This window comes from Hypanus sabinus, chromosome 15 (genome assembly GCF_030144855.1).
Source record: "Hypanus sabinus isolate sHypSab1 chromosome 15, sHypSab1.hap1, whole genome shotgun sequence".
NCBI classification, from domain to species: domain Eukaryota; kingdom Metazoa; phylum Chordata; class Chondrichthyes; order Myliobatiformes; family Dasyatidae; genus Hypanus; species Hypanus sabinus.
The window spans coordinates 43,879,486-43,902,520 of record NC_082720.1 but is presented as its reverse complement, the minus strand read 5'-3'; the positions used below and the strand labels follow the sequence as shown (position 1 = coordinate 43,902,520).

At 40.9% G+C, this 23,035-nt stretch overlaps 1 protein-coding gene across 1 annotated transcript; it reads left to right on the top strand.

Annotated features, from left to right (window-relative positions):
* Positions 1-19,433: 19,433 nt before the first annotated feature.
* si:ch211-39i2.2 (DNA damage-inducible transcript 4-like protein-like) lies at positions 19,434-22,601 on the top strand. The gene is made up of 2 exons (XM_059990262.1): positions 19,434-19,895; positions 21,331-22,601. The coding sequence occupies exons 1-2, from the start codon at positions 19,673-19,675 to the stop codon at positions 21,816-21,818; spliced, it is 711 nt and encodes a 236-aa protein (XP_059846245.1). The 5' UTR covers positions 19,434-19,672; the 3' UTR covers positions 21,819-22,601.
* Positions 22,602-23,035: the final 434 nt, after the last annotated feature.

Genomic DNA, 23,035 nt, shown 5'->3' with positions numbered 1-23,035 from the left:
GTAGCCAAAAATGACTGACAAATTATAGTTACAGCTCTTGGTGTCTCTAAGTTTTTCCTTTTTGTCATCTCTTACCCTTTTATCTTTGGCTTATCAAGAAAAACTTTGGGCTAATTTTCCAGAAACTTTTAAAGGCATTGGCAAATTAAAAAATGAAGGGAGTCCTTGTACCTGTTAAAAGAAGAATAATATACAAAGACCTGGGATATTAAGTTAAATCCAGTGAACTATTCTTCAGGGACAATGTCAAGCCTGTTTTAAAAATGTCCTAGAAGAGACCCAGGGATTGAAGTTAAGTGGTGAATCCCTCAGGCCAAAAAGTAAATGTAATGAAGAGATTTTCTAGAGGAGCTGAGAAGCTGTAATGTTTTATATCAAAATTAATTAAAAAATAAATGGTTTCCAGTAGCAAGAAGGATAGTAACCTGAGACAAAGATTCAAAAGATTGGCAAAAGTTTTAGTGGAGAGAAGGGGAAATGATTGTGTTGAGCCTTCGTGATTCATATTGCATAGTTTGAAAATGGCTGCAGTAGATTTCAATAATAATGTTCAAAATGGAACTGAATAGATCAGTGAAAGGCAAACAAAAATTATAGGAGGATAAGAAAAGAGCAGGAAATTTGGATTAATTATCAACTCTGCCAAGGAGTTGAAACATGTTTGATGGTGGGATAGCTTCCTTCTGTGTGGTAAGATTACTATAAAATTACATCAAGATGTATACACAAAGCAATAATAGTTTTAAATATAAAATATATAGTTTCTATCAATAATAAAGACTGAGAAATGTTAACGATTCCAATGCATTCAAGTAAGTAAAATTGATTTAATCTCATTTTATCTAAAGCAGTTATTGTTTCACATTACTGATATTGTTTCCCTACTATTGTCCCTATACTATTTTTTTGAGATTTAGTAAGCTAATAAAATGAATTTCTGAGCAAATATGAACACTAGTATCACATTTAGACCATAAAACCACAAGATATAGGAGCAGTATTAGGGTACTTGGCTCTTCAATCTGCTTGCCACTTCATCATGGCTGATCCATTTTTCCTCTCAGCCCCAATCTCCTGCCTTCTCCCCGTATCCCTTCATGCCCTGACCAGTTAAGAATCTATCAACCTCTACATTAAACATACAGAAAGACTTGGCTTACACAGCTGCCTGTGGCAAAGAATTCCACAGTATCACCACTCTCTGGCTAAAGAAATTCCTTCTTATCTTTGTTCTAAAAGGAAGCCCCTCTATTCTGAGGCTGTGTCTTCGAGTCTTAGAGATCCACCATAGGAAACATCCTCTCCATATCCAGTCCATCAAGAACTTTTACCATTCAATAGGTTCCAATGAGGTCACCCATCATTTTCTGAATTCTAGTGAATATCGGCCCAGAGCCATCAAACGCTCTTCATAGGACAAGCCGTTCAATCCTAGAATCATATTTGTGAGCCTTCATTAAACCATCTCCAGTTTCAGCACATCCTTTCTAAGGTAAGGGACCAAATCTGCTCACAAAAGTCTAAATGAGGCCTCTCCAGTGCTTCATAAAGTTTCAACATTATATCTTTGCTTTGATATTCTAGTCCTCTTGAAATGAATGCTAACTTTGCATTTGCCTTCCTCACCACACAACAATCTATGGGAAATCCTGCACAAGAACTCGCATGTCCCTTTGTGCTTCAGATTTTTTAATTTTCTCTCCTTTTAGAAAACAGTCAACCCTTTTATTTATTCTACCAAAGTGCAGTACCATATGGGTTGCACTTGAATCTGAGGGGGACTAATATCCTGGCAGGAAGGTTTACTAAGGCCATTGGGGAGAGTTTAAACTAGAATTGCTGGGGGGTGGGAACTGGACTGAAGACAAGGAGGAAGAGGCAGTTGGCTCACAAATAGAGAAAGCTTGGAGACAGTGTGAGAGGGAGGATAGGCAGGTGATAGAGGAGGGATCCACTCAGCCTGATGGCTTGAGATTTGTCTATTTTAATGCAAGAAGCATCATGAACAAAGCGGAGGAGCTTAGAGTGTGGATCAGTACTTGGAGCTAAAATGTTGTGGCCATTACAGAGACATGGATGGCTCAGGAGCAGGAATGGCTAGTTAGAGTGCCAGGATTTTGAAGTTTCAGAAAGGACAGGGAAGGAGGCAAAAGGGGTGGGGGCGTGGCACTGCTGATCAGAGATAGTGTCACAACTGCAGGAAAGGAAGAAGTCATGGAAGGATTGTCTACGGAGTCTCTGTGGGTGGAAGTTAGAAACAGGAAGGGATCAATAACCCTACTGGGTGTTTTTTATAGACCACCCAATAGTAACAGGGACATGGGGGAGCAGACAGGGAGACAGATTCTGGAAAGGTGCAACAATAGCAGGGTTGTTATGGTGGGAGATTTTAATTCCCAAATATTTATTGGCATCTCCCTAGAGCAAGGGGTTTAGATGGGGTAGAGTTTGATATGTGTGTTCAGGAAGGTTTCCTGACACAATATGTAGATAAGCCTACAAGAGGAAAGGCTGTACTTGATTTTGTATTGGGAAATGTACCTGGTCAGGTGTCAGGTCTCTCAGTGGGAGAGCATTTTGGAGATAGTGATCACAATTCTCTCTCCTTTACCATAGCATTGGAGAGTGATAGGAACAGGCAAGTTAGGAAAGTGTTTAATTGCAGTAAGGAGAACTATGAGGCTATCAAGCAGGAACTTTGAAGAATAAATTGAGAGCAGATGTTCTCAGGGAAATGTACGGCAGAAATGTGGTAAATGTTCAGGGGTTATTTGTGTGGCGTTCTGCGTAGGTATGTTCCATTGAGACAGGGAAAGGATGGTAGGGTACAGGAGCCATGGTGTTCAAAGGCTGCTGAAAATCTAGTCTAGAAAAAAAGAAAAGCTTATAAAAGGTTCAAAAAACTAAGTAATGATAGAGATCTAGAAGATTATAAGGCCTACAGGAAGGAACTTAAGAATGAAATTAGGAGAGCCAGAAGGGCCATGAGAAGGCCTTGGTGAGCAGGATTAAAGAAAACCTGCAGTTATTCTACAAGTATATGAAGAGCAAGAGGATAAGATGTGAGATAATCATCCCTACAATCGCCATGATCTTTCTCACTACGGAAAAGGATCGTGGCAATTGTAGGGATGATTTATAGTGGATTGAAAAGCTTGAGCAGATGGACATTAAGAGAGGTGATGTGCTGGAGCTTTTGGAATGTATCAGGTTGGATAAGTCTCCGGGACTGGATGAGGTGTACCCCAGGCTACTGTGGGAGGTGAGGCTGGATATTGCTGTGCCTCCGGCAATGATCTTTGCATCATCAATGGGGTCAGGAGAGGTTCTGGAGGATTGGAGGTTTGCAGATGTTGTCCCTTATTCAAGAAAGGGAGTAGAGATAACTCAGGAAATTATAGACCAGTGAGTCTTACTTCAGTGGTTGGTAAGTTGATGGAAAAGATCCTGAGAAGCAGGATTTATGAACATTTGGGGAGGCGTAATACAATTAGGAATGGTCAGCATGGCTTTGTCAAAAGCAGGTCATGCCTTATGAGCTTGAGTGAATCTTGAGGATGTGACTTAGCATGTTGATGAAGATAGAGCAATAGATGTAGTGTATATGGATTTCAGCAAGACATTTGATAAGGTACCCCATGCAAGGCTTATTGAGAAAGAAAGGAGGCATGGGATCCAAGAGGACCTTGCTTTGTGGATCCAGAACTGGCTTGCCCATAGAAGGCAAAGAGTGGTTGTAGATGGGTCATATTCTGCATGGAGGTCGGTCACCAGTGGTGTGCCTCAGGGATCTGTTTTGGGACCCCTTCTCTTCGTGATTTTAATAAATGTCCTGGATGAGGAAGTGGAGGGATGGGTTAGTAAATTTTGTGATGACACAAAGGTTAAGGGTGCAGTGGATAGTGTAGAGGGCTGTCAGTGGTCACAACGGGACATTGATAGGATGCAAAACTGGGCTGAGAAGTGGCAGATGGAGTTTAACCCAGATAAGTGTGAGGTGGTTCATTTTGGTAGGTCAAATATGAGGGCAGAATATAGTATTAATGGTAAGACTCTTGGCAGTGTGGAGGATCAGAGGGATCTTGGGTCCGAGTCCATAGGACACTCAAAGCAGCTGCACAGGTTGACTTTGTGGTTAAGAAGACATTTGGTGCATTATCATTCATTGACCATGGGATTGAGTTCAGGAGCCAAGAGGTAATGTTACTGCTGTACAGGACCCTGGTCAGACCCCATTTGGAGTACTGTGCTCAGTTCTGGTCACCTCACTACAGGAAGAATGTGGAAACTATAGAAAGGGTGCAGAGGTGATTTACAAGGATGTTGCCTGGATTGGGGAGCATGCTTTATGAAAGTAGGTTGACTGAACTCGGCCGTTCCTCCTTGGAGTGACGGAGGATGAGAGGTGACCTGATAGAGGTGTATAAGATGATGAGAGCATTGATCGTGTGGATAATCAGAGGCTTTTTCCCAGGGCTGAAATGGCTAACACAAGAGGGTACAGTTTTAAGGTGCTTGTAAGTATGTACAGAGGAGATGTCAGGGGGAAGATTTTTACGCAGAGAGTGATGAGTGCATGGAATGGGCTGCCGGTGACGGTGGTGGAGGCAGATACGATAGGGTCTTTTAAGAGATTCCTGGATAGGTACATGGAGCTTAGAACAATAGAGGGCTATGGTTAACCCTAGCTCATTTCTAAAGTACTTACAGGTTCGGCACAGCATTGTGAGCTGAAGGGCTTGTATTGTGCTGTAGGTTTTCCATGTTTCTATACACTTCCCTACATCATATTTCATTTGCCACTTCCTTGCCCATTCTCCTAATCTATCTAAATCCTTCTGTAGCCACTCTACTTCCTCAAAACTACCTGTCCCTCCACCTACCCTCATATCATCTGCAAACTTTGCAACAAAGCCATCACCTTAATCATCCCAGTCATTGGCATATAATTGCAAAAAAGGTGGACCCAACAAAGACCTCTGTTGAACATCACTGTCATCAGCAGCTGACCAGAAAAGGCTTCCTTTACCCTCATTCTTTGCCTCCTTTCAATCAGCTATTGCTTTATCCTTGCAAGTATCTTTCCTGGTCTCTTAACTTGTTATGCAGTATCATTTGTGGCACCTTGTCAAAGGCGTTCTGAAAATCCAAATACACAACATCAACTGATTCTCGTTTAACTATCCTGCTTGCCATTTCTTCATAGAATTCCAAAAGCTTTGTTAGACAAGTTTTTTTTTTCCCTTGAGGAAACCATGCTGACTTTGTCATATTTTATCATGTCACCTCCAAGTACCCCAAAACAGCATCCTTAACAATCATCTGCAACATCTTCCCAACCACTGAGGTTAGATTTATCACAAAACACCCAACATTCTTTGCCTTTGACAGTAAGGCACTAACCAATTACACTGGACAAGAAAACAGGAAAATATTAATGGTTCAGTATGATTAAAAAAATGAACATCAGTTGTAGTGAGCAAGAAGTCACGGATAAACAGGGTAATGAAAAAGGCATTTAGCCCACTGCCCTTCATCATTCAGGGCATTGAGTTCAGGAGTTGGGACATTTTGCTGCAGATGTATCTCACTAGCGAGGCCACACTCAGTGTACTGTGTAGTTTTGTTCACCCTGTTATAGGAAAGATGTGGTTATGCTGGAAAGACTATGGAAAACATTCATGAGGGTGTTGTCAGAACTAGAGGGCCTACCTTATAAGAAGAGGTCGACCAAGCTACGTCTTTATTCCTTGGAATTTAAATGAATTGGAGACAATTACTTACAGAATTTTTTGCAGTTATTAGAGGCACAAATGAGCTGAGATCTTTTCCCCTGGGTAAGGGAGATCAAAGGTGTTCCAAGAAAATGTTGCTCTAGAGCCAGGAACATTAATAAACTTTTCCTTAAACACTTAGAGGAAATCTAGTCATGTTTAAAGCTGAATTTCTAATAGCATAAGGACGAAGCAGTTTTTATTCTTTCACAGAATGTGATAGTGACTAAAAGGAAAGCATTTGCTGCTCCTTCTTAACTGGCTTTGAGAAGACTGCAGTGAATCCCTTTCTACTCAATTCTATACAGAGATGATAACCCTACTGTTTTGTTGAGTAGGGAATTCCATGGTTTACAAACACTTATAATAAGGATTAACACCCCTCCCATTTCTGGAAGGAAGATCATTAACAAAGCAGCCAAAAATGTTTGAGGCTGGGACAACTGTTCTATCTAAATGTATTTCTAATGATCGTAAGATCCTGCTATAGATGAAGAGCTTAAAGTACTGCAGGTCTGCACCATCATCAAGAGGCTCACTAGTGGAGAAAATGAAGGAGCTGTGCAACATGCAGTGCCTGAGTTAATGGAGGCTTACAGTCTAATAACGAGTGGTTGCCATGGTTGCTTTTATTGTGGTCGCATGACCCCTTTGGACACTTGCCACAAGTATGATTCACTGATTTATTTGATGAGAGCAGGGGCTGGATGGTAGGGGAGTCGTGTGGCCTCAGTCCGAGCGAGGAGTAGGCCTCAAGCTACAGTGTCGCCTGTTTGCAGCTGCCAGAAGAGAGGGGATGAAGCTGCTGCCTTCCTCTGGGGGTGGTGTGGCGTGGCGCCCAGAACGGAGTCGACCTTGCCCTCCCAGCGATTTGCTTGGCAGAAGACAAGCTCTGTTGTGATCCAATCACAAACGAGAGAAAACATGCAGATGCTGGAAATCCAAGCAACACACAGAACGTGCTGGAGGAGCTCTGGTGTGGTCGACTGCAGAATGTGATGGCGTTCAGTGTACTCAGGGCCTCAAGTCAAAGGGTCACCTGTTTTATAGTGCCAGGCGAACAGCGTCCAAGCCGGTGTGCTCCACTGGGGACAGCGTGGCACAGTTGTAGTCAACTGAAGATTTCTATCGACTGATGAGTCTGAAATACATACATATATATTTTGCGTGGTTGTATTTACCTATATTCTATCTGGTAAATGTTGTAAATGTGAGGACTGGCCCTCACGCTGTGGTGTCACTTGGTGGGCATCGGGGCCAGTGCACTCCACCAGAGTGACATGGTGTAACATCCTGGCTGCAGACAGTGCTCTAGTTTGCTTGACTGATAATTCCAATGGGCTAGAGTGTCTGGATGATATAGATATATATATATATATATATATACTGCATTCTTGTATTTTACAAATATTCTATATATGCTTGTTATATTGTGTGTACAAGAACTGGGCCTCAAGCCATGGTGTGACATGGGGGCAGGGGGGAAGTCAGGTATGGTGTGCTCCGCTAGGAGTGGCATGGCGCAGCATTCAGGCTGGAGTTCGTGCCACCCCCCCCCCCCACCAGTGTTTGCTTGATGGGAGACGGGCTCTATTGTCATCAGATGTGGACTGATGGCATGAGTTTTGAGACTCATTGCGTGACTGAAATACTGTTTGTGTGTTTTCTGTGCAGTGCGTGACTGCTGCTACTGTGTTTTACACCTTGACCCCGCAGTGACACTTTCTTGTTTGGCTGTATTTATGAGTATTCATGCATGGTTAATAGCAATCAAACTTGAATTGAATTGAATTGCTTTGACATTGCCTTTGGGTTGGGACAATCACAGTTTTAGGTCATGTACCCTTTAGCTACAACAATGATTTTATGCCACGTGCAATTCTCAATAAACCCCCACTGAGTTTGCTCTGTCATTGCATCATGGCTGATTTATTAAACCTCTCAATCCCATTTTCCTACTGTCTCCCATTAGACTTCAATGCCTGAAGGAATCGAGAAGCTATCAACCTCCACCTTATATATTCCTCATATGTTAACCCTTCCATTCCTGGAGTTATTCTCGTGAACCTCCTCTGGTCCCTCCAATACCAGCATATCCTTTCTTAGACAAGGGACTCAAAACTGCTCACAATACTCCGTGTGCGGTCTGACAAATGCCTTACAAAGTTTCAGCAGTTTAAGTTCAAATTTATTGTCATAAAACAAAATATTACCATAAACAAGTTAATAAAGTACAATTCAAAAATGCATGTAGTGCAGAGTAAAAGGTAAACAGTAAATACCTCACTGTCCTAGTGATGAGACCTCAGTGGTTACAGGGTATTCATTAGTCTTTCAGCCTGAGGGAAGAAGCTGTTACCCAGTTTGGCAGTTCTTCGTCTTGATGTTCCTGTACCCTCTATCTGACTGTAAAGGAGATTGTGGGCTGGGTGGTAGGGATACTTTAGGTTTAGGACTTCATCCACAGCACTCCCAGTAAATGCCACAGATAGCAGAAAAGGGAGACCCTAGTGATCCTTCAGTGGCTTTTACTATCCTCTGTAAGATTTTGTAGTTTAATGTCTTGCAGCCTCTGTACCAGACAATGATGTAGCCAGAAAGGACATTTTAGATGGCACTCCTGTAGAAATTAGTTCAAATTAGGGGCGGGGAGATATTGCCTGCTGAAAATGTCCTCAATGGTGGGAAGGCCAGTGCCCATAATGGAGTTGGCTGAGTTTACAATCTTTGGCAGCTTTGTCTAATCTTGTGCATAGGCACATCCATGCCAGACGGTGATGCAACCAGTCAGAATGCTCTGACTGGGGGAGGGGAGGGGAGGGTCGAAGCTTCTGTGTGCAGAACAGTGGAGTGCTTTGTGGTTCTGATGTTTCTGTCATTCAATTTTGGGTTTTATTTCTATTTTGTGGGTGTCTGCGAAGAGCAAGAATTTCAAGTTGTATACAGTATGCATTCTCAGATATTAAATTGAACCATTTGAACCACAGTATGTCTGTAGAAATTTGCTTGGGTTTTTGGCAACATATCAAATCTCATCAAATTCCTAATAATGATCACTAGATGCAAAGTGTTCCCCTACACAAATTTCTGTTACCTGTCCTGTCTCATTCCCTAATAGCAGATCAAGTATTGCACACTCTCTCATTAGGACTTCGACATATTGATTAAGGAAACTTTCCTGAATACATTTAACAAACTTTGTCTCATCTAGTCCTTTTACAGTATGGAAGTCCCAGTCAATATGTGGAAAGTTAAAATCACCTACTATAATAATTTTATGTTTCTTTTACGTAGAATATACCAGGACAATTAAAGAACCACACCATCCATAACATGCCATCTTTTCATTGCTACCATCAGGGAGGGAGTACAGGAGCCTGAAGACACACACTCAATATTTTAGAAACAGGTCCTTCCCCTCTATGATTGGATTTCTAAATGGAGTATGAACCCATGAACATTATCTCGTTTTTTGCTCTCTTTTTGCAGGACTTATTTATTGTTTTTAATATTTCTTATTATAACTTACAGTATTTTTATGTATTGCATTGCATTGCACTGTATGGCTGCCACAAAATAACAAAATTTTGAGACATATGTCAGTGATAATAAATCATATTCTGGTTCCAATTTACCATTCTCTATGTAAATAATTTAACTCTGACATCAACTCTATACTTCCTATTTGGGTGTTTTGGGGGTTAGAACATATAGTGAATATTTATTTCAGACCTCAATAGGCATTGATGATTAAATCTAAAATGCAACTCTGACAAGGGGTAGACAACGCTGATTCAAATTTGTTATTTGCGTGTATTTGGATGTCTGTAGTATGGGTGCGACGGACAGAGGTGTAAAGGGGGAGCATAGTTCAAAAGAGGCATTGTAAATATGGATTTGGTTGAATTATCCTGAATTTTTCTTTGATCTTTAGCACCTAAAATATTGTCTAGGACTGGGCCAAATAGACCTTCTTCCAACAAATCTCAATATGATGTCTGCTGTATCTTGTTTTATTGAATAAAGAGGCTGCTTCATATCTACCAGTACTTCTCTCTGATGACTTCATTTATGCAACAACACTTTCCTTCAATCACCTTAAAATTATATCTCCTTGTATTTTGTATTGCTGCCCTGGGGAAAAAGGTACTATTTGTTCACTCTATCAATGCCTCTTATTGACTTATACACTTCAATCAAGTCACTTTTCATCCTCCTTCACTCCAAAGAGAAAATCCCGAACTTACTCAACCTATCCTCACAAGGCATGCTCTCCAATCTAAGCAACATCCTGTTAAGTCCCCTTGGCACCATCTCTATTCAACATCCCCTCTGTAATGAGGTGAGCAGAACTGAACACAATACTCCAAGTGTGGTCTAACCAGGCTTTTATCGTGCTGCAACATTACTTATGTTTCTTGAACTCAGTCACCTAACTAATGATGGCCAACAACCACATGCCTTCTCAACAACCCTTCCAACTTTGAAGGTTCTATGAATGAGGATCCCAAGATCCTCTGTTCCTCCACACTATGAAGAATCCTGCAATCCACTACTCTGCCTTCAAGTTCAAGCTTCCAAAGTACATCACTTCAACTCACACTTTCCTGGTTTGAACCCAATTTGCCACTTTTCAGCCCAGCTTTTCATCTTGTCAATGTCCCATTTTAACCTATGACAACCTTCTACACTATCCACAACTTCAACAATCTTTGGTGTCATCTGCAAACTTTCTAACCCACCCTTCCACTTTCTCTCCAAGTCACTTATAAAAATCACAAAGAAAGGGGGTCTCAAAACAGATCCCTTTGGTGATGGATCTCCAAGCAGGGTATACTCCATCTACTACCACTCTCTGGCTTCTGTGAGCAAGCCAATTCTAAATCCAAACAGTCAAGTTTCCCTGGATCCTATGCCTTTTGACCTTATGAACGAGCCTACCATGGGGAACCTTGTCAAAGATCTTACCAAAATCCATATACAGTGATGAGAGACCTCAGCAAGGACAATAAGGACCCAAGTGCTGGAATACCCGAGACTAGAATTGAGATGTGGTATGAGACTGAGATGAGGACAGGGTTCTAAACTAGACAAGAATCCAAAGTGAAGCTGATGATTGATCCCCGAATCTCAGTTCAGGTGCTCCTTAAGTATTAAAATCCAGGCACCAAAACATGGTGGGCCTGAATCTTTAAAGGGCCTGCACCAGCTATCCATATTCTGGAGTCAGAGTGACTGAACCCCAGAAGTTGGCACGGTTGGGTACATATCGTAACATCTACATCACATTCACCATATAACCTTACTCAATTTGCTTTGTCACTTGCTGTCAATCAGGCTCTGATATGCTTCTGACCCTGACATTTGGGAGGCAGCATACCATCCAGGAGTCTTTTCATGTCCACTATATCTCCTGTCTGGTCCCCTAACTGCTGAAACCCCTATCACCATTACTTTCCTCTTCTACCCCCTCCCCTTCCTTCTGAGCCACAGAAACCATCTCAGTGCCAGAGACCTGTTCGCTGCAGCTTTCCCCCGGTAGTTTGTCTCTCCCCCTCCCTCCCCACCATATCCAGATATCCAAAGTGGACACTGAGAGCGATTGAGAGAAATGGCCAGAGTGACACCTGCACTGTCTGCCCACTCCTTTCCCCTCTCCTGACAGCCACTCAACTACCTGCCACCTGAAATTTAAGTGTAACTACCTACTGTTAGCTCCTATCTATCACCTCCTCATTTTCCCAGCATGAGTCATAGGTCACCCAGCTCCAGTTCCTCAGCACAGTCTGTAAGGAGATAAAGGCAAATGTACTTCTTGCAGATGTAACCATCCGGACCCTGGAATTCTCCAAATCTTTCCAAATCCTACAAGAAGAGCATACCACCGCTCTGAGATCCATTCCTGCTGCTCTACCTATGTAACAATAAATAGAAGCATGATAAAAAACCTCGTCCCAGCCTCTGCCTCTTCTCACCAAGATTTCCTCATAACTTAAAAAATCAAGATTTTCCTAACTACTTAATTATTTGATTGAAAGGTTTAAAAGCGTGATCTTCCTTGCATATCTGTTTTAAATGCGCACCTCTTATCGAGACCGGCAGAAAGTGCAGTACCATACATGAACGCTGTGCTGTTTATTTTTATTTGTACAATCCTGTACTCACTTGGGGATTTCAGTAAATGTCAAATAAGAAACTGGGGAAAAAAGGAAAATGGTTGCCCAGTGATAAATTGAAGATCGCGGATCCACCCTACTGGGCGCAACCTCCGGTATCTGAAGGAAAAGGGGATGAATCTGGAAGGGAATCGGAATCGGAAATAAAGTAGCTGGCACACAGTCTGTTCTATTTCTATAATTGCTGAACACACATATTAAATGAAACTTGAGGTCGAACGTGAACTGAATGGCCAGTGACCCCGCGCCAGCGCAAGCTGCATTTCTGATAGCGACTCAGTGCTTGGCTGCAGCTGTTTCCTTTGTTCCTTCTGCTCAGCGCAAACGCGACGGATTCAAGGCAGTGGTGAAATGTGACAACTCGATTGCAGAGGCATGGTGTTGTTGATATGCGGGCCGCCAGCCAAGGTTACATTTAAAATGCCGCAGCCACTGCAGAAGCAGCACTTTTGTCACGTAGCAGATGGGCGAATAGAAACACATTGCTGGTTTGTAAAAACAGAATGTGGTTAGAACGTGTACTGCACTATAATGACCACGGAAACTGAGCTAAACGGAGCGGGAGGCTAAGACGTCTGCCGATTTAGAATCCATTGTTTACAACAGATGAAACATGCACTTATTCGGAGATTTACTGTTTATTTCAAACGATTATTTATAGGATCTTAGATAATTTCAGGGTAAAATACGATCAGCGTTAAGGAGGGTAGCATCGCAAAAATAACATTTCCAAGGTGTTCAAAACACTGTGGAAAATTGTTCACAGAAACGTTCCTAACATCTAAAGTGTTAAAGTTAATTAAACAGCTGATATGAAATCAGGGGGAAAGGAGACACGAAATGCTGGGATCTGGAACAACGATCTGCTGGAGGAACTCGGTGGATGGAACCGCTTCAGTGCGGGAGGAGGAGGGGTGGGGAGGGGGGGGAGGAGGAGGAGGAGGAGGAGGAGTGAATATCGACGTTTCGAGTCAAAGCCCTGCGTCAGGAACTAGGACTGGCAAAATGGGTCATGTGCTAAATAACTCCCAAGTTCACTGACTGCTAAGTGTGATACTCGGCTAAGTAACGGATATTAGCATTCGCTTATCGTTAATAAAACCGCCGGCACGGTGCGGATGGTAGCAAATTGGAATGATAAGGTAAATTGTTAAAAAAAAAGTTTCCCCAAAGCAGAAAAGATAAAAATTAAAGGGCATGGGTATAAGGTCCAAAGGAGACCTGAGGAAGATTTTGTTTCCAGTGAATGGTGGTCGGAATCTGTAATAAATTATTTGTCTGGGTACTGGTAGCAGGGAATCTCAGATTGAAGAATCATTTAATGAGCACTTGAATTGCCAAGACATAAAAGACTATGGTCCTAGTACTGGAAATACAATTAATATTAATGGGTACTTGACGGGTGACATGGGTATGGTGGATTAAAGAGCCTTTATGAATGATCTTACGACTATAACTTGCATTCCCCTCTCACATAAACAACAATTGATACCATTCTATTATTAATATTAAATTTGTTGACCGAAAATATCAAGATGCATGGGTGAAAAACATGCAAATACATCTGGGTCACAGTTCAACCACAACTGTATTGACTAGTGGACCAGTCGTAGGAAACTGTTGAGACCCCTTTCTTTACAGTGTTCCAATGTTTAACTCTATACCTTGGCATTGTCTTGATCCAGACATAAAAACTTATTAATATGCACTACAGGAAGGATTTTAAGTATTAGAGAAAGTTCAGAGGACTCCTATAAGGATGGACAAACTTACTCAGGGAGATTTAACCAAGCTGTGTAATATTATGAGAAGCCAAAATAGCGTATAAAGGAAGAACTTTCTTCCTTTGGTAGGGAAGAATTTCACTAGGAAGTATAGGTTTAAGATAGGATGCTAGAAGAGTTAGGGAAGAGAAGTGTTAAGGAAGAACAGTATGCTTTTTCACTCACTGTGGGGGGAGGGGAAGGGTTTCCTCTGTGAGGCATTTATCTAAAAGCATAGTTAAGGCAGACATTCTCAACATGCTTAATAGGTACCTGGATGAACATTTAATACCCCATGATCTCATAATTTACAGGACGATAGAGTAAACATTAGAAATCAGGACCAGTTTGCATAAACCTTATCCAGCCTAAGTGTGATTGATCATAAATTCCCCTCTTGTGCTGTAAATTTCCATTATTTTATGATGCAGTCAATATAAATGATAAGCACAAGAGGAGAAATGAGCATGACGTTCCTCACACTAAGAGTCAAGCTGAGATTGCACTGAGATGCCATGCACCCCAAAGGAAATCACAAAAGGAAAATGCACAATGCTTGTATTGACATTTCATATATTGGAAAATTAAAGTTCAACGTAATGTTCAAATTAAAATTATTATTGAAGTATACATATGTCAGCATACACAACCCTGAAATTCATTTTCTTGGGGACATACTCAATAAATCTATAGAATAGTAGCTATAACAGAATCAATGAAAGACTGCACCAACATGGACATTCAAACAATGTGCAAATACAAAAAATAAGAAATAATAATAAATAAACAAGCAATAAATAATGAGAACATGAGATGAAGAGTCCTTGAAAGTGAGTCAACTGGTTCTGGGAACATTTCAATGATGGCCAGTTGAAGCTGAGTTATCCCCTTTGGTTCAAGAGCCTGATGGTTGAGCGGTAATAATTGTTCCTGAACCTGGTGGTGTGAATCCTAAGGTTCTTGTGCCTTCTTCCTGATGGCAGCAGTGGAAAGAGAGCATGACCTGGGTAGTGGGGATCCCTGAAATGGGTGCTGCTTTCTTGCGACAGCATTTCATGTAGATGTGTCTAATGGCAGCTAGAGACTTTACCTGTGATGGACTGGGTTGTATCCACTATCTTTCAGTTTAAGAGCTTTGGTCTATCCATACCAGGCTGTGATGCAGCCAGTAAATATATTCTCCACTAGTAAGAGGCACTGCCATGCTTTCTTTGTAATTGTACTTATGTGCTGGGCCCAAGACAGGTCCTCCAAAATAATAACACCGAGGAATTTAAAGATGTTACCCCTCTCCATTTCTGACCCCCCACCCCCCAGTGTGAACTGTCTCATGGACCTCCAGTTTCCTTCTTCTGAAGTCAATAATCAGCTTCTTGGTCTTGCTGACATTGAGTAAGAGGTTGTTGTTACTCAGTTTCCCTCCTATATGCTGATTCATCACCACCTTTGGTTCAGCCTATAACAGAGGTGTTGTCAGAAAACTTAAACATGGCATTGGAACTGTGCTTAGCCACACATCCTAAGCGTAAAGTGAGAAGAGCAGTGGGTTGAGCACACACCCTTGTGGTTGGAGCACCTGTGCTGATGGAGAATGTGAAGGAGACATTATTCTCAATCTGAACGGCTGGGGTCTGCATGTGAGGTCATCGAGGATCCAATTTTACAAGGAGGTATTGAGGCCAAGATCTAGGACATTATTGATTGGTTTTGACAGGATGATGGCATTGAATGCTCAGCTGTAGTCGATAAAGACCATCCTGATGTATGCACCTTTGTTGTCTGGATGTTCCAGGGTTGAGTGAAGGGCCAATGAGATGGCATCTGCTGTGGACCCGTTGCCCTGGTTAGGAAATTGAAGTGGATCTAAGCCACCTCTCAGGCAGGAGTTGATATGTTTCATCACTGCCCTCTCAAAGCACTTCATCACTGTGGATGTAAGTGCTACTGGACCATAGTTATTGAGGCAGGTTCACCACGTTCTTCTTGCGCACTGGTTTAATTGAAGCCTAGTTGAAGCAGGTGGGTACTTTATACTGCAGAAGTGAGAGGTTAAAATTTTCAGTGAACACTCCAACCAGATGATCAGCACAGGTCTTTAGTACTCAGCTAGGTACCCCAACTGGGCTGGATGCTTTCTGTGGGCTCACCCTTCTGAAGGCTGCTCGCATGTTGTCATCAGAGACTGAAATCATGGGGCTATAGGAGTTGGCGATGGTTCCTCCATGTTTTGATGGTCAAAGCAAACATAGTAGGCATTGAGCTGATCTGGAAGTGAAGCCCTGCTGTTACCTGTGTTGTTTTATGTAACTTTATAAGAGATGATAGTATTTAAGCCCTGCCACAACAGTCGAGCTTCTTTCATTGATTCAAGTTTAGTCCAGAATTGGCACTTTGCCTGTGAGATGGCTTTCTGGAGATTATATCTGGTCCTCTTGTAGCTTTCTTGGTCATCAGACTTGAATGCTTCTGACCCGGCTCTCAGCAGATTGTGGATCTCATCGTTCATCCAGAGCTTTCTAGATATCAATTGTCAATCTTTGCCATGAGTCCCTCAGAGCAAAATCCTTAGTCCAATTATCCTTCTTTGATGATAAGGTTCAATTTGGGGAGTTTAAATGACCCTTCAATATTACTTCTCTATATCCAGTTCTCAAGCCACATGAATAGCACTTTCCACGATGATAAAAAATTCATGATTAAGCAATGTGGGCAGTTGAAATGCCAATACTGTAAGTTCCACTCCACCACCAATGTGCCAGTTATATCTAAAATATAGAGTACTAATTTATCAAATTAAGATGGATAACCAAGCAGGGCCATATCACTTCAATATCATGGTATCCAGCTATTGTTAATTTAAATAGTTATTATGGAATAGGAGTTGATGTGTCTTCAATGGATCAAATATCATCCTATTTTAATAAGAAACAAATAAATTAAGACTGGCTCTATTCCATAACTTCAAGACCTTGACAGTTATTACGCCCAATGACATATCACTCTCACTTGGTTATCTATTATAATTACTTAATTATTTCTGGGCCAAAATCATGGAATTTAAAGAACTTAGAGTTATTAGAGGAATACCATTAATTCTAAGAGAGCATTCATTGAAAGAATTATCAGAATAAAGTCCAAAGTAATTTTAGTATCAAAGTACATACATCTCACCATATACAACCCTGAGATTCATTTCCTTGCAGGCATCCTCAATAAATCCATAACAAAATTATAACCATAATAGAATCAATGAAATACCATACCAATTTGGGTGTTCAACTAGTGTGCAAAAGACAACAAACTATGCAGATTCTAAAAGAAAGAAATAATAAAAATAAATACATAAGCAATAAATATCAAGAACATAACATGAAGAGTCTTTGAAAGTGAGTTCATAGGTTGTGGGAACATTTCAATGATGGGTCAAGTGAAGTTGAGTGAAGTTATTTCCTTTAGATGAAGAGGCTGATGGTTGAATCCTGTATCTTTTACTGATGGCAGCAGTGAGAAGAGAACATGACCTGGGTGGTGAGGATGCCTAATGATGGATGGTGCTTTCCTGCGACAACGCATTGTGAGGATATGTTCAATGGTGGAGAGAGCTTTACCATGATGGACTAGACCATATGTGCTGCTTTTTGTAGTATTTTCCGTTCATGGGTATTGGTCTTTCCATACCAGGCTGTGATGCAGTCAATCAATATACTCTCCATCATGCATCTATAGACATTTGTTTAAGTTTTAGATGCCATGCCGAATCTTCACAAACTCCTAAGGAAGTAGAGGTGCTGCAATGCCTTCTTCATAATTGCACTTACATGTTAGGCCTGGACAGGTCCTCCAGAATGACAACACTGAGGATTTCCTGACCCTTTCAACCTCTGATCTTCCCTTATGGACTGCCTCATAAACCTCTGGTTTCCTCCTTGTGAATTCAATGGTCTTGCTGACATTGAGTAAGAGGTTGTTATTGTGGCACCACTCAGTCAGATTTTTAATCTCCCTCTTATATGCCGATTTGGCCTATGACAGTGATAGCATTAGCAAACATGGATATGACATTTAGCTGTGCTTAGCCACACACTCATAAGTGTACAGTGAGTAGAGCAGGGGGCTAAGTGCCCAGCCTTGTGGTGCACCTGTGCTGATGGAGATTGTGGAGGTAATGTTGTCAATCTGAACCAGGGACATACAGCAAATCCATCTCCATTTCCAGCAGACACATCTTTCCCTCCCCCACATTCTGCTTTCCACAGAGATCGCTCCCTAACCAACTCCATTGTCTATTCGTCCCTCTCCACTGATTTCCCTCCTGACACTTAACTGTACAAGCAGAACAAGTGCCACACCTGCTCCTACACCTCCTTCTTCACTACCATTCAGGGCCTCAAACAGACCTTCTAGGTGAGGCAACACTTCACCTGTGCATTTGTTGGGGACATATACTGTATCTGGTGCTCTTGGTGTGGAGTCCTGCATATCGATGCGACCCGATGTAGATTGGGAGACAACTTCGTTAGGCACCTATACTCCGTCCACTGGAAAAAGCAGGATCTCCTGGTGGCCATCTATTTTAATCCTACTTCCCATTCCCATTCCGACATGTCAGTCCATGCCACTCCTCTACTGTCACGATGAGCCCACGCTTAGGTTGGATGAGCAACACCACCTCATATTCCATCTGGGTAGCCTCCAACCTGAAGGCATAAACATCTTGAACTTCCAGTAATTGACCCCACACTCTCCTTCACCCTTCCACAGTCTTACTGCCCTCTCTCACCTTTATCTCTTACCTGCCCATTACCTTCTTCTGGTGCTCCTTTCCCTTTCCCTCCTTCTATGGCCTTCTGTCCTCTCCTATCAGACTCCCCTTATCTCTTTCACCTATCAGCCTCCCAGCTCTTTGCTTCACATGCCCCCCTCTCCTGGTTTCACCTCTCACCTACTACCTTGTACTTCTCCCCTCCCCCCCCACCATCTTATTTTGACTTCCCGTCTCTTTTTCCAGTCCCGATGTAAGGTTTCCTTGTGAAACATCTTTTCCATAGATACTGCCTGGCCTGCTAAGTTCCTCCAGCATTTTGTATATTACTTTGACTTCCAGCATCTGCAGATTTTCACTTGTTTGCAGTACACCAAATACATTTTGATTGTTCCATTCTAAGTACAAAAAGTACAGCTTTGCAAGTATTACTCAATTCCAAGTATAGAAATATAGAGATTACTGAAATAAAGATGGAATTTAAACTTGTCATTGCATTGTTCAGAGTTACCAACAGGTATGAACGATATAATACGAAATAAGACTAATAGCTAAGGTAAAAACAATGCATAATCGAACGCCAAATTAGGCACATAATTAAATATATTACCCAATTATATTATCCGATTATATATCGACTAATATTACATTAATAATATACTTGAGATAAGTAGAAAAACGTTTTAAAAATTAAATAATATTAACAATATATCCGATTTTAAAGCAAATTATTTCGAATATTCTTGTGTTAGTAACAAAAACACATTGCACGTGAAGTAATATTGTGACTAAACTCAACCGCCTGCACAAAGGAGTCATGATTATAATACAAAATTATATTAAAAGAGACTATCCGGATAGCTGATTGGCGAAGCACAGCAAAGCAATGAAGTTTCGCCTTATGACAAGAACTTCAGAGGCTCCTCCTCCGTATCTAGGGCTCCCTGAGACTCCTAGTGACTATTCTCCCATTGGTTGTACATTGTATCAATTTTGTCTCGAGAACCAATGACCGAGAAGAACGAGTCTCTTCGCTTTTGACATCAGATCATGTGGCTCCTAACAGCTGATGCAATGTTCAAGTACAAAGCGGTGGCCGCAGCTGGCCTGGGTTCGCAGTCGGGACTGTCAGCGGGCTGTATGCGAATGAGTCGTTGCTCCTGAAGGAGATACAACGGGGCACTGTATTAAGCAGTGATGGTGATGATGTACGTCCGGACTTTAGGAGGCGCGGGTCCTTATAGTACCAGGACGAGTCCTGCCGCCCATGAAGAGGATGGTGTGGTCCAGCTGATGAAGAAACTCCTTCAGAATAGCTTCGCTGGCGAAGCGATAACAAATTCAAAGAAGATAAAGCATGATGAAAACCCCTTTGAGAGGCATTTTAGCGTAGATAACGAACACCTAATTCCTACTTCAGGTGAGCAGCGCATTTCTTTTATTCCTAGATAACTCAATACTAAGAAAGCCCTAAAATAGCCAATTTCAGTTTATGTTTTATCCGAACGATCGTCAATTAGCATCTGACATATTCTAATTGAAGTACCTCCACAACCGGAAAAGAAAATGCTGCGGTCCCTTTACGTTCGGTATCCCTTCGATTCGGACATTTATTTCCTTTTCTTAGGAGAAATACGGTGAAGTTTCGTCCTCTTTCTCTTATTTTTCCAATCAGAATGCCTATTAAAGCTAATCAATTACATCATCGCTATTCTAGAATCCGGAATGCATTAGAAAAGTAGTGTGGCACAATGATAAACGTCAACCGCTTCACATCGGTAAACCATGGAGTGTACAATGCCAAACAATGGCAGAAATATTCTGAGAGTGACGATCTGTGCTCAGTACTGCGGGCTAAGGATTACTACTGTTCAATCGGTGTTTCAAAGCAGAAGCCAAATAAACGATAAATTTGAAATGAACTAAATTTATGGGGATTCCTGCAGAAATAAATTGTCATTTTGGACGATGCAAAGATTTCCCGTATTAATGCAATTAATGACTGAAAGAACATTCGTGCACCAATACAAACTTTTGTTATAATATCTTTAGCAGAAGAAAATGTGCAGTAGCTGGAAATGTATGTTAGTAATTGCATGATCAAGTGTCTCCTTAATAGTGTATGAAGTGACAATTCATAAAATGGCTTTAAAAATGATTTCTGTTGCCATTAGGATAGTATGAACCAGATAGGATACGGTGAACCAGTTGGCAACATTTTTAACCCCAGGTCAACAAGTTATTCTGCATTGGAGATTAAAGTGTAAAGATCTATACATGGATTCCAGTGAGGTACTGTTGCCACGCTGTATTGCTAGAGGTGCAGTTTTTCAGATGAGTTCTAAACCAGTGCCCTATCTGCTTTTGCAGATGGGTGTAAAAAGTCTCACAACAATATCAAAGAATAGAAGAGTTATCTTTTGTTTCTCAACTGAATTGTCCCAACATCATTAAAACTACTCGTCCAATTATTATATTGCTGTTTGCAGAAGATACCTGTGTGTAAATTGGCTGTTGTGCTTCCTACATTACAACAATGCATAATTACTACTTTACCTGAACAGCACTTTGGAAAATTTAGGGGTCACTATAATGCACTATATAAATGTTAGAAATATTTATTGATATTTTATCCACATGATCAATTTTGGAGTCTTTTTTAAAATTTCATCTGTATGTAACCAATATTAGAGAATGTCATTTAAACCAGATCCATGTGATTCTCTACTAATTCTAGCAGTAGGAAGTAAGATTGAGAATAAATGAATCAATTATAGACTTCCAGTTAAAATTACTAATTCTAAGTGTTATTTATTTCCTGAAAATAATACACAATTCTTGCTCTTCTCTTTCAGATATGTATTTTGTGAATCAGTCTGGTAACGATTTTATTGTTTTGGAGGAATTTTTGGAAGAGAAGACCTGCCAGCATCTCGCTAAGCAGATAGAGTACTGTTTGTCCACTTCAAAGAAATCCCAGTTGCAATGCCAGGAGCTCTTGATCCCTCAGTATATGATCCGACGAATAGCACAGGATGTAGTTCGAATGGCTGCCAGTGAGCCCTGTGGACTGCGTGGCGCTGTGATCTATGTTAATTTGGAACACGAGAATACAAATAAGAAGCTGGGGAAAATAGTGTATGACAGCACTGTCATTCCTACCTTTGAGCTGACTCTGGTCTTTAAACAAGATAACAACTCCTGGCCCAGTCTAAGAGATTTCTTTTCCATAGGTACCTGCTTCACACACGCATCAAGAAGGGTTTTGAAACTTAGCCCAGGATTTAGATTAGTGAAAAGAAAGTTGTATTCCTCAGTTGGACCAATTATTGAAGAATGCTGACTGAGTGCCAAATTAGATCTTGGAGGCAATTTCTGTGCTGAGAATTTTGATTAATGATATTTGAGGTTTAATTATTGTTATTAAGCCTGGAACAGAATTTTGTTTGTAAATATTCTCAGGCACAAAATGCAACAGTTTGTTACGGATACTGCATAACTTGAATTTTACTAATACGTTTGAAGATCTGGTATGCTGAATGTATCAGGACAGGAAGCAGAGGATGCATAATGGAGGCTCTCATTATTGTATTTTTCACATTGTGCTCTCCTCTTTTACCGCTAAAATTAGATATTTTTGGTTATGGGGTGACTGAGGACTGTTGAAAGCATGTGGTGATGGTACAGAGGATGCAAAGTGAATGAGGGAAATTCCAAGGGAAGGAGATGAAGAAAATGAAATGTGTGTAAACTTATTGTCAGAAGAGGGAATGAATGGAGTAATGAATTGGAAAAATAAGTACACTACATTACTAAGCTGTGTAATTGAGCAATGATTATTTGATTAAAATGAAGTTGAAAAGGTCTGTTTTTTCATGTTTGCACATTTTTGCACTGCATTTAATTGCACTGTTCAATTGAACAAATTTGTATGGGCATGCAGGACTTGCTCTAAAGAAGTATGTTGCATTTATATTAACAGTGGGGCTTCTCAGAATGGATGGAAAATACTGGCTACTGCTAACTTCATCGATTGTAGTGCCATGATTGAATTCTTGTTAAAGTTGTAAGAGATTGTCCTATTGTAAAGTCATTGGAAATGTTGGAAATAAACTTTATATAGAATATTGTCTCAATTTTTCAATTTTCATTCTAATGAAAACTAAATCCTTTTATAGATTGACCTAAATCAAAGAAAATAGATTACAAAATTACCAGCTAATGTTACACTAATCATAAAATTCTGGAATCTGCAACACAAACATTTGTCAAGAGTTTGTTTGAACTATTGGGGATTTGAGAATAATGGAAATAAGGCAGAAAAGTGGAGTTGATGCCAAATCTAAGGTGACAATCACTTTCCAGCAGATGTATGATCTTTTCTTTCTGCTGTATTTATGCTGTAGCTGACAATATATCACCAGGAAGTTTATTTGTTGCAGTGAGAAGTGCCATAAATTTGGGTAGAAAAAAATTAATTTAGCTTAGCCATAAATTAATTGTTATGAAATAATTAGGATTCTGTTTGACTTAAATGGATAGTGGAAATCCAAAGGAACA

Coding starts and splice junctions, on each gene's coding strand:
- si:ch211-39i2.2 (XM_059990262.1), top strand. CDS start 19,673: ATGGTGATGATGTACGTCCGGACTTTAGGAGGCGCGGGTCCTTATAGT. Junction 19,896..21,330: donor ACACCTAATTCCTACTTCAG/GTGAGCAGCGCA, acceptor CTTCTCTTTCAG/ATATGTATTTTGTGAATCAG.